Source organism: Fukomys damarensis, unplaced genomic scaffold (assembly GCF_012274545.1).
Source record: "Fukomys damarensis isolate Sample0158 unplaced genomic scaffold, DMR_v1.0_HiC HiC_scaffold_39, whole genome shotgun sequence".
Taxonomy (NCBI): domain Eukaryota; kingdom Metazoa; phylum Chordata; class Mammalia; order Rodentia; family Bathyergidae; genus Fukomys; species Fukomys damarensis.
The window spans coordinates 56,857,301-56,869,574 of NW_022900951.1; the positions used below are offsets into that span (position 1 = coordinate 56,857,301).

At 43.3% G+C, this 12,274-nt stretch overlaps 1 protein-coding gene across 1 annotated transcript; it reads right to left on the minus strand.

Moving 5' to 3' along the window:
* Positions 1 to 277: 277 nt before the first annotated feature.
* Rps4x (ribosomal protein S4 X-linked) lies at positions 278 to 5,561 on the minus strand. The gene is made up of 7 exons (XM_010607963.2): positions 5,484 to 5,561; positions 4,379 to 4,456; positions 3,911 to 4,091; positions 3,460 to 3,557; positions 2,390 to 2,561; positions 934 to 1,091; positions 278 to 421 (listed from the first exon to the last, which is right to left on the minus strand). The coding sequence occupies exons 1-7, from the start codon at positions 5,484 to 5,486 to the stop codon at positions 320 to 322; spliced, it is 792 nt and encodes a 263-aa protein (XP_010606265.1). The 5' UTR covers positions 5,487 to 5,561; the 3' UTR covers positions 278 to 319.
* Between the last annotated feature and the right edge of the window lie 6,713 nt (positions 5,562 to 12,274).

Genomic DNA, 12,274 nt, shown 5'->3' on the forward strand with positions numbered 1-12,274 from the left:
CATCTGGAGGTTTTCACCTTGCATTTGGCAGATGGGCAAGGGGATGGGGAAAATAGACAAACTAGGCCCAAAAATGGGTTCATGCAGTAAAGGCAAGAGAAAAATGAGGACACTGATGTCTATAAAAAGCCAAGTCCTCTTGCATCACAGGATCCCAATCAGAAACTGCCTAAGCCCATGAGAATTCATTCTCTTTCATGTTGGAAAGTAAAATCAGCAGGGGATCGTAAATTAAAAAGACAGCACAAAACCAAGAACATGCCACCACACTGTATTATTTGAGTACAGATGACTTCCCTCCTATCACCTAGAGACCATTTCACCCACTGCTCTGTTTGGCTGCCAGCCTCTTGTCTCTCTCTTCGGCAATGGTGAGACGGATTCCCTTTCCTCGGGGAAGAGAAATCCATGGTTTGTTACCCTAAAGGGAAAGGAAAAAAAAAAGCATCAAACCCTGCCATGTACCAACCCTACTGGCAGCACAACACAGGCTATGTTTGCCATCTCATTCATGGCACGAAGCGTGTTGGTCAGTGGTGGCTAGGCAGTCCTGAGACTCAGATGCTGGTGCAGGAGATGCTTGCACTGCTTGGGTTGCTGGGGCCACTCTACTCAACTTGTGGCTCACACTCACAGTGGGTGTGAACAATAGCATCCACCACGGTCTTACAGGTTTACTGTGCACGGCAAGCACTCACTATTTAAGGAGTCAGAATTAAGCAGTACCTAAGACCCATCATTAATTTTCAATGAGAACAAGGCCACAAATCACTTAAGGACCTAAGATATACTGCATTATTGCTAGTGCAAACTAATCAAAGTGATCAGGTCCGCTACTAGTCCTACGACACAGAAAGAGCCCAGGACTGTGTCCAGCTCTCTCTGCACTTAACATACTTCCCTAGAAACCACAAAAGGGAAACCCAGACTTACTTTGCCAATAACAAAAATGTTAGAGAGCCGGGTGGCAAAGCTGTTGCCATTGGCATCTTTCACATGAACCACATCAAAAGAGCCAGGATGTCTCTCCCTGTTGGTGATCACACCAATCCTTCCCAAGTTGGCACCTCCAGTCACCATACACAGGTTACCTAGGCAGAAGAAATTATCTTTCAAACAAGGCACCAAGCAAACCGATAATAACCCAATGTAACAGACAAGAAACAGTTCAGACAAATGTCTAAAAAGAAGTTCAAAGGTGAGTGTGGTGGTACACACCAATAAATCCAGGTATTTGGGAAGGCTGAAACAGGAGGACTGCGAACTCCAAGTCAGCTTGGGTACAACAGTGAGATTCCATGTCCAAAACAAAAAACACCTAAAATAACCAAGCTTAGAGGTTGTGGGTATAATTCAATCCACTAGTGCTTGCCTGGTATGCATAAGGCCCTGGATTCCATCCTGTAGCAAGGAGAGCAGTCATGCACCAATAAGTTTATTCATCCTTTCCCAGTTGAATTTATTCCTATGAATTTGTACCTTTTTTATTGTTGTTGTTCTGAGGCAGGGTCTTACTATAGTCCAGGCTGGCTTTGAACTCAAGGTGAGCCTCCCCCTCTGGCCTCAGCCTCCCAGGAGTGCTGGGATTTTATAGGCACGTGCCACCACGCCCAGATGTCTTTCTCAACAAGAACCAACACCGACCACCCTGGTTCTTCCACTAAATCCCACTCCTGTCCTTGGGCTCTTCAAACTAGTGTTGAGCTCTAGGAATTTTCCCCTCCCACTCTCCTGATCTCCCTCCAGGCCTCAAAGGCTCCCTCTATATCACAACTGAATTTTGTCCCCAAACCACAATTATACTACCAGTTTATCTGATCTTCTGTACTCTAAGCCCCCTTAAATTTGTCCCGTCCTTCATGCACAATAAGAAATGTAAATTCCACATGGAAGGCAACTTTGGTCAGGTCTTTAACACCTCTTGCCTGACTGCTGATCCTCCAAGGCACAATTTGCTATTCATCTTACTGACAGACTTCAGTGATGCCAGCATTACTAAGGGCTGCATTAAAATTAGGCTGGCTTTCCTGCCCAGTCCTCAAATTTTTCCATGGCCAGGCTTTGTAGACACCTATAACAGGTCTGAGAATGAGTTTTATAGCACACCTCTGAAAGTAAAAGATACTATAAAGGGTGTGTGTGGGGTGGGGGGCACAGATGGCTTAAAAAACCAACCAACCAACCCATACCCAGGTACCATGTGATTCATGTTTAATTAAATTTAGATTTAAAGAGAGCCAGGGGAGGTGGCACATGCCTGTAAAGTCCAGCACTCTGGAGGCAGAAACATTACTAGTTCAGGGCCAGTCCAGGCTACCTAGCCCTCTCAAAGAGAAATAGTTCTCATACATGGCCTTAATGAGGCCAAAAAGGCAAGGAGGCTGCTTACCAGTGTCAAACTTGATAAAATCGGTAATCTTGCCAGTATCCAAATCGATCTGGATGGTGTCATTCACCTTGATGAGGGGATCAGGGTAGCGAATGGTGCGAGCATCATGGGTCACCAGATGTGGGATTCCTTTTGTGCCCACAAAGATCTTTCTTACTTTGCATAACTTATACTAGAAACAAAGGGTTAGCCACATTTAGTCTAATTCATATGAGCTACATTGCACAAGTTGCTGGCTTAAAAATGCAATCAGCAGCTAGGGGCAACAAGACTGGGTTTCCTGGACTGCAGCAGAATCACTGTGGCTCTAACCTTTCTTCCCAGCTCCATGAACTGCAGACTGCCCTGTTCTCAGTTTTCCTCATATTTTATTTTCCTCCCATCACTGCATCACCTCCATGTTAAAACTGTGAGGCACTGAAGGGCTCCCCTGTCTTTCCCAACAAGAACCAACACCCACCACCACACATGGTTCTTCCACTAAATCCCACTCCTGTCCTTGGGCTCTTCAAATCTAGTGTTGAGCTCTAGGAATTTTCCCCTCCAACTCTCCTGATCTCCCTCCAGGCCTCAAAGGCTCCCTCCATATCACAACTGAATTTTGTCCCCAAACCACAATTATACTACCAGTTTATCTGATCAGGTATTTCACAAAGCATTTCAATTTTGGATTTCTACCCCTTGATATCCTCAAAGTAGATCAAATTACCACAGAGACCATTGGACATTACCTCCAGCCTGCTGATAAGGTAGCACACAAGTGCAATTAACCTGCATTTACAGCCAATTCAAGAACTTTTGTGAAAAATCATCACAACAAACTGGATTAAACAATCAGACTGCAATCTTTTTTGAATTATTTCAAACTAGTGCCCCAAAGATCATCAGTTTCTCAATACCTTTCCTTTACCAATGTAAAGCCAGACCCACAAAGGAAACATGGTAAAGGCCAACTGGATCAAACCAGGCTGGTTTTTTGATCCCTTATTTTAAAAGATTCATAAAAAGTTCTTAAAGTGATTTTATTTTTTCTACCAAGTAATAAGAACCAGTCTGCCTGAGACACTCACCTTGGCCTCCTCTGGTGTAATGCGGTGAATAGCAAAGCGACCCTTGGTGTCATAGATCAGACGGAAATTCTCTTCAGTCTTGTCAATGCTGATAACATCTGATAGATAAGAGTGACCAAAGGCATCACAGTGACCCTCATTACCCCATGTTGAGCAACCACTACTGTGTGCCGGAAAATAAAACCAGTTTTTATGAGTCTCGTAAAATTCAAAACAAATGGTTTTGAGAAGTAATAAATGATGATTTGGAGTGCCACAGTATTTCAGTAAAAACATTCCGGACACACACAAATCCTCTTCAGACTATATGCTACCCTGACAGGGCGCAAAATTCCTAGACACAGGGATTACGGGAAATGGAAAGCCTCACCACTACTTGAAACAACTGCCATTTTTAAGACTAAGAGAAAACAAGAGAGCACTACCCCAGGGCTCTCCGCTAACCACTTACCCATAAAACCAGCTGGGTAAGTTATATCAGTTCGGACTTTGCCATCAATCTTAATGAAGCGCTGCATGCAAATCTTCTTTACTTCATCGCCAGTCAGGGCATACTTAAGTCTGTTCCTTAGGAAAATGATAAGAGGCAGACATTCTCTCAGCTTGTGGGGACCAGTGGATGGACGAGGAGCCTGTAAAATTAAAAACTGAATTCTAGAAAACTGTGTACCACTTTCTCCTCCAAAGGACCAGACCCACAAATATTTAATACCCGAGAACGGAATACATGAGAGTGTACTGTGTAGCACTTACAAGTGTGAAAGAAACTAGGCACACAGATTTAGTGAGGTGGGGTGCATGTAGATAGCTCAGGGCCTTCAGAAGCAGTGAAAGCCAATAGGTTCAATTGCCCTAGCCTGACACAAAGGAAAGACATAAAATATATCCCTTAAGGCACTTACAATATAAAGATACTTACAAAAACACCAGTCAACTTATCCAGCATCCAATGTTTTGGAGCTGCTACCCGCTTCAGATGCTTCTTAGGACCACGAGCCTTAAAAAAGTTTCAGATTGCAATGCTGTTAAATGACTTCAAATTTTTCCGATAAGAATTCACATAACCTAGCGAGTAACTCCTTGAAAGCACCAACTTGCAATAGTTTCCTCTTCAAAACGTGGGCAATGTTAAAAGCACAGGGCTCTGATAAAGACCAAAGACAAGACATACCTAGTTTCTAGCAAATGTTCTCACCGTAGAGACTGTTTACTGATCACTGTTTCAGAACCGGGGTAAGTAGCTTCATATTACTTCATAGTGTGCCTGACTACAAACATTAGGCACTATGGCACTAGGCTGATAAAATGGCCAAGGGACCCAAACTCGAAGCATACAACTACACGTAAACAGAAATGGCCCAGAATGTTATCTACACTAATGCCAGTCAGTCACGTTTTTACATATTATCTTCTGGTTTTAAGGTATCTGGTGCAAGATTAATTGGACTTTGGCACAGCAGCGTATACTGATGCTTCGCACACAATACCAACTCCCACTTAAAAAAATGAAAGCCTTTTTAATGCTCTCTACAGATGCTTACTGGCAACCTAAAGTCAGACCGTTTTTTTGGTACCAGGGTATCCAATTCCGGACCTTGAGCTTGCGAGGCAAGCGGCGCAACCACTGAGCTAAATCCCCGGCCCAGTCAGGCCATTTTAACAAAGAGAATGACCAAGGAGACCCTTCTGTGCCAGGCCGATACAGTGTCCAACTGCCCCGGGCTTGCCGCCTGTGCCCCTGGCGGCCCGCAACTCCAGCCCGATTGGGCAGTCGCTTCTCAGGGGATCAGAAAGAATGTGTGGCAGGCGCAGAGAACAAGGCATTCCCGCCCGCAGAGTCAAATACACTCCCCCCCACTCGGCGATCGCTCTCGTCCAGGAGCCCGACCCGGCCGACCCTGAAGACCGTACTGCCTTAGCCTGCGTCCAGCTGTCTCCGGCAAGAGCCCTGAAGCCCAGGCAATCCCGGCCCCAGAAGGATGGAGGCCGATGCAACCCAGGAGCTTGCAAATCTCCTGCCTTACCATGTCTGCGCTGAGAACGGAAAAAGGCCGGCCTTCTTCCGCTGAGCGAAGAAATTAGGATCGGAGACTGCGCGCGCCGGGCCTCGGATGCCCCGCCCAGCTTTTTCTGAGCCTGGGACTTTATTTTGCCACCTGCTGGTGGGAGGTCAGAGGTTCTCAGTGAGGGGGGGTGGGACTGCCTCTCTTAAAAGTAAATTACCCTCTACTCCTTTCCCGCCCTTCCTCCCCACGCTTGCGCACCTCTTGTGCGCCTGATGAGGTGCTAAGTGCTAGGATTATAAAGATGAACCAGACAAGACCCATGCCTTCAAGGAGAGTGCAAAATGTAACTACTTAAATCCCATATACAGACTATGAGTAGGAAACATTTCGGTCAGGTTTGACGGCGCATGCTCATAATCCCAGCATTTCGGAGGCTGAGGCAGGAGGATCACTGTGAGTTCTAGGCCAGCCTGGGCTACAGAGTGAGGAAACACATGCACACACCAACACGCACACACATACGGAAACATTTTAATAAATATTTGATACTATTTCTTAAACATATTTAGTTGGTGTCATCTTCCACATTCCTTGAACCAGTCATCCTGCCCATATTAAGAGCTGAGAAGAGCCAACAACTTTCCTTCTCTTCTTTGCAGACTTCAGAGGGGGCGGGCTGTTTGGGGTGGAAGGGTAGAATCACTGCTTGTACCTTGGCATACCTCTCATTCCCTCCTGTATAATGCATTTGGCACTTATTATAGTCTCAAGGGAGAGGGGGGACATTGGAGATCATCTGGCTATTTAAAATACAGATCTGGTCATGCTATTTCCTGTCCTTGATCTTTCATTTACTGCCCTAAGGGAGTACGTCCTAGTTGTTCCTGGCCCCTCACCGCCCTTTCATCCAGTCGCCTTTGGCCTCCAGAGGGTGGGCACCCTCTGCCCATCCCAAACCTCAAGTTCTCTCTCTCTCTCTCTCTCTCTCTCTCTCTCTCTCTCTCTCCACACACACACACTTTTGGATACAATCTCACTACATGTACATGGCCTTGAACTTTTTTCCCCCGGGTACCTGGGATCAAACTCAGGACCTTGCGCTTGTGAGGCAGGCATGGTGCCACTAAGCTAAATCCCTGGCTTGGCCTCGAACTCTTGAACTCCTGGACTCAAGCAATCTTGCTGTCTCAGTCTCTCAAGTAGCTTGGACTACAGGCATATGACACCAATCTGGGCTTATATATTTATTTTAATTAATACATAGTAATTGTATAGATTTAGGAGTACACTGACATTTCAACACATGAATATAATGTGTAATGATCAGAGCAGAGTAATTGGCATATCTGTCATCTCAGACCTTTAGAATTTCTTTGTGTTGGGAACATTTGAAATCCTCTCTACTAGCTATTTTGAAGTATCCAATCGATTGTTGTCAAACATAGTTATACTACTGTGCTATAGAACACTAAAAATCATTCCTCCTATTGAACTGCCTTCCTGTACCCATTAATCATACTCTCTCCATTCTTCCCTCCCCCACACTTTTCCCAGGCTCTGTAACCACTATTCTATTCTTCACTTCCTTGAGATCAACTCTCTACAAGCTGGCTCTTTAGAGTCTGCCTATGGACTCCACAATTTCTCAGCTTGGAACGGCAATGAATAGCCCAACCCCTTTCCTGGCACCCTCGACTCCTACTCCTGAGCCTTGGAAATGCATACCTCTCAGATCTCTCAGGGTTTGTAAGCACCCAGTTCACTCATGCAGAGCGAAACCCTTATTCTTCCTGTCCCAGAGTGCTATGTTCAAACTCAGTGACATCACTTAGTGCATTGGGTAGCAGTGACTAATTGACTTATCTGTCTTCCACTAGACTGGGCATCTCCAGGACAGAGCCTGCCCTAATTCTTAAATCCTTGGCCACTTAATAGAGAGTTTGGTGCTGTGTAAATATTGAGTGAATAAATTGAGTCAACATCTCATTCGTCGTACCAAGTCTTATTATACTATCCCTGAGAGTGTGTGGCCTGTGTCTGAATTTCTTCCACTATGGGATCAAGCTACTAACACAAGAGGTTCCATTTTACAAGTCTTGACTTCCACTCTCCTCTTCACCCCTTAGGCAGTGTGCAGAGGAGGAAAAGTGAAAAAACTTGTTAGCTCTTTTCAACCAGACAGTATCAACTAAGAGGGTAAGGGGTACTCTTTGTTTAAAATTAGGGCATGATCCATAATAAAGCATGTTATAAATGATAATTAGAAAGGAGAAATTAGTTGGAGGTGGAAATTAGACAGCGAGTCTGGAGTCCCTGGGAAAATGGTGGTGCAACCAACAAAGATGAGGGAGCAGTTAGGTTGGGTGTCAGGGTGACCACAGGATCGACAGTTAGAGAGGACAGGAGAAATGGCTTGGTTGGAATCACAGCTCTTAATCAAGATCGCATACCCCAGCCAGGGGTGATTGTGCACACCTGTCATCACGGCACTCTGGGAGGCTGAGGCAGAAGCACCGCAAGTTAATTTAGTAAGACCCTGCTCAAAAAATGGCAATCTAGCCTTCCCTGCAAAATGGGAATGTAGCTCGGTGTGAGGAAGGCCCTGAGTTCAATCCCCAGAACCAATAAATAAATAAATAAATTAAAAATTTTGGAGCCTATTAGCTGGTCTTTGCTTCCCAGGTTAGTGGTTTGCTTTTGTACAACAGCATGTAAAAGGATTTGAAGAAACTAAAATACATTTTTCAGTATTTTTTCTCCCTCAATTTGTATTTATGCACAACTGACATTATGACAACAATAAAGGGAGAAATGAAATGGCAGAGTAGTAAGTGACAACAACTCAACCTCTCCAAGATTTGGTATCCGGACTGGAAAATAACTTGGAGAAGAAACAAAGAGAAAGTAGTTCCTCAGGAGCCAGGATGGACCTGACAAAAAAATTATTAAAAGATACAGAGAAACCGAAGAAACAGAACACAATGCAGAGAAGGGAAGGGACCGCTGTACTTTCTACACAGATCTTGTGTCTGGAAGTGGCTCATTGCGGCTTTTGAGACAAAGAGAAAGTTTCTCCCATAAAGAAATTCTGCAGCACAATGAGCCCGATAGTGAAGCTGTGATCTCCAAGAAGAGCATAGGACTCTGTTCCCCAGGGTGTCCTATAGGCAACAGCTGGTGAGTGACTTTAATATAGCCACCCGTTATATCCCTGGAGAGAGTACTTGGTCAGACACCGTTCCAGGGAAGGGTCAATTGTATGAATCTGGGATCCAGAGTAGTCACTTGGCTGTATTCCTGGGGTCCCAGTGTTACACTGCCAAAGTAACTGGGTGAAGCTATGGGAAACCAATGGTCAGAAAGCAGGCTGGACAGAGATTACATACACACACACACACACACACACAAAGGACACAGATCCAGATCCTATAGCCAGAGGCCAGGCTCAGTCTGAATTGCACTGGATTCCAAAGTCATGGCGCTGGCATCTTCATCCTGCTAACTGCTGCTCCCTACATCTAGCATGGATCTGGAGTCAGCGTGCTTTCCTTATCTGCCAGCGTGAGCAGGGACATGTCTTGACTTGAACATTGACACGAAATTGTAGATTCTGTTGATTCTGTTACCCCTAGCTAATTGTATAACTATCCCTCTACCTCCATTATGGCACTTCACCTCACTTTTGCAGGAGGAGAAAAGCTGAGATACCTAGACAGAACACTCTGACACACAAAATAGGAACAAATTGGCTTTAATGCTGGCAGCTCAGCGAGTGACTCCTTTCAGTCTTGAGAGCCCCAGTAGAAACTGGCTCTTTTTACATTTAGGAGGCTTGATTTAATTGGAGTTTCCCTGGGAAAACAGCAAGCAGGACTTACACAAAGCAGAGCAGTGGGACCGGGGGTGGGGGAGAGTTTGGGTAGGACTTTCTGAGTCTGTTATGCTCCTCCAGTGACAGATTACAGAAGTTGTTGTGGTTACTCAGGTGCATTCCACAAAAGAGCATAGCTACCCAGTTAACCCAGAGTTGTCCAATTCCATTCCGTGGGGTGGTTTTCTCTCTCACTTCTTCCTTGTTCTCATATCAGAAAGTTTAAGGCTTCAAAATTTTCTTCTTGAATTCCCCTGTTCACAACAACTCCCTATATCTTTAATAGTATAACCATAAAACTTTATTAGTGCTTAGATAGTTGACTCTTTAAAATTACTGTTGAAATACTTTCTACCAGTAGAGGAGCTATAGCCATCACATTTGGTGCATATAAACTGTGAATCAATACCTGCCTTGCCTTGATGTTCACTCTGTAATTGTGGATTCAGTCTCTAAGGTTAAGGGTAGTACATAATCGGTTCTTATTGGATGGGAATACTGAATTTGCCTTGAATAGTACTACTTTAGCTGATTTGCTTGATACTAATGTAGCTAATTTGCTTAATACTATTGTAGTTGATTTCTTGATATTGGTCACATAACTCTTTTTTTTTAAAATGAATTTTCTTTGCAAACCAACTCTCACATTACATTTCTGACATTAACAGTACTAAGAGCACATTTCCAGAGAACGCAGTGTTAAGCTAATTACACTGTATCCTCTCCTCCTCAATTAAATGACGTGGTCGGACCTTGGATAATAGCCATGCTCAAAGTCCATCACCGAAAAAGTGCCTAACCAAAGAGATTGCTATACTTGGAATAAAGTTTTTACTCTGTAAGTGTCCACCAACCTAAGCCAAAACAATACAAACAAACAAACAGGGGGCCTGATAGGACAAGGCAACAAAATGCCTCCCCACACTCCTAACTCCTCCAAAGCCAATCAGAGGGGCATCAGAGGGAGAATAACATAAACTACACATTTAAGTTACTTGAAAGGATAACGGCAGAGGTTAGAAAGCAGATCAAAGAGGGACTCAGTGGGATCACAGAAAATATAACTAAACAGGTAAGGAAAGTAGTAACCAAAATGATCAGGAGCTTTCAGAAGACACTGATTAAGAACTAGCTGAGCTAAACAAAATGACACAAAACATGAATGACCACTTTAGCAAAGAATTCAAGTCCATGAAAAGGTTTCAATCAGAAATCCAAGGGATTAAAAATTATATCAAGACTGGGTGTGGTGGTGCACACCTAAAATTCTAGCACTGGGGAGGCTGAGACAGGAGAATCACCATGAATTCAAGGCCAACCTGGGGTATACAGTGAATTCAAGGCCAGCCTGCACTACATAGTAAGACCTTGACTAAATATACATATATTTTACACACACATAGACACACACACACACACACACATTATATATATTGAAAGTATGGGCAGCATAAGTGACCAATGTGAGGATAGAATTTCAGATGATAGTGGTGCATACAAAGACCAACTATCCAAAGGACACTTTAAAGGTAACAAGGGAACATGAAAAACAGATCCTCCAGCTGCTAGATGATGCAAACAGTTATAAACATTTATGCACCAAATACCGGTGCACCTAATTTCATAAAATAAACACTACAGGACATGAAAAATTAGATAAATACCAATGCAATTGTAATGGGGGACCTCAGTCATAAGTAGACAGATCAACTAGACAAAGAATTAACAAAGAAATATCAGAGTTGAACGAAACTTTTGAACAAATGGACTTAATAGATACTTACAGAGTCTTCCACCCAACAGCAGAATACACATTCTTCTCAGCAGCACATGGGACTTTCTCCAAAATAGACCACATTCTAGCCAATAAAGCATGCTTAAGTAAGTGTAAAAGAACTGAAATTACCCCACACTTTTTATCAGATCATCATGCACTGAAACTAGAAATCAATGGAAAAAGAAACCACAGAAGTTATGCACATATGGAAATTAAACAATAACCTCTTGAATAATCAATGGGTCTCAGAAGAAATTAAGGAAGAAAGGAGACAGTTCCTAGAATTAAACAATACTGCCAATACAATATACAGAAACCTATGGGACATGATGAAAGCAGTCCTAAGAGGGATGTTTATAGCTGCGAATGCCCATATCAGAAAAATGGAGCAAGTTCAAATAACCTTTTGATGCACCTCAAGGTCCTAGGAAAACAAGAACAATCCAAATACAAAGCTAGCATGAAATTATAAATATTAGAGCAGAAATAAATGAAATTGAGACTATGAAAACAATACAAAAAATCAATGAATTGAACTGGTTCTTTGAAAGATTAAATAAAATAGACAAACCCTTAACCAATCTTACTGAACAAAGAAAGAAAAGATCCAAATCCTTGCAATTAGAAATGAAAAAGGCAAAGTCACAATGGATGCTGCTGAAATCCAGAAGATCATGGATAACTACTTTGAGAAGCTTTTCTCAAATAATATGGAAAATTTGGAAGAAATTGACAGAATCCTAGATACATAAGAATTACTGAAACAGCCAGACATGGTGATGCACGCCTGTAATCCTAGCACTCGGGAGGCTGAGGCAGGAGAATTGCTGTAAGTTCAAGGCCAGCCTGGGCTACATTGTTAGTTCAAGGTCAGCCTGAACTACATAGTGAGACCCTGTCTCAAAAAAACAAAATAATCTTGGGCCGGAAATTTAGCTCAGTGGTTCTGCTGCCTGCCTCACGAGCGCAAGGTCCTGAGTTCGATCCTTGGCACAAAAAGAAACAAAACAAAAAAGCCAACCCAAAATGACAAAATTGCAGAGCATTCTGATGATAAATAAGCTTTGGTAAGCACCATAGGGGAAACGAATGTGTAGCTAGTTTTAGAGTACCATGAAAACCTAGCTAAACCTCAATACTGGCTTCTGTAAGAGAAGTCAT

Bases quoted from the DNA above. Each gene is read 5' to 3' on its own strand.
- Rps4x (XM_010607963.2), bottom strand. The intron at 4,092-4,378 runs GTAAGTATCTTT...TTAATTTTACAG, and splicing joins ATAAGTTGACTGGTGTTTTT to GCTCCTCGTCCATCCACTGG. The intron at 422-933 runs GTAAGTCTGGGT...CTTTCCCTTTAG, and splicing joins ACATTTTTGTTATTGGCAAA to GGTAACAAACCATGGATTTC.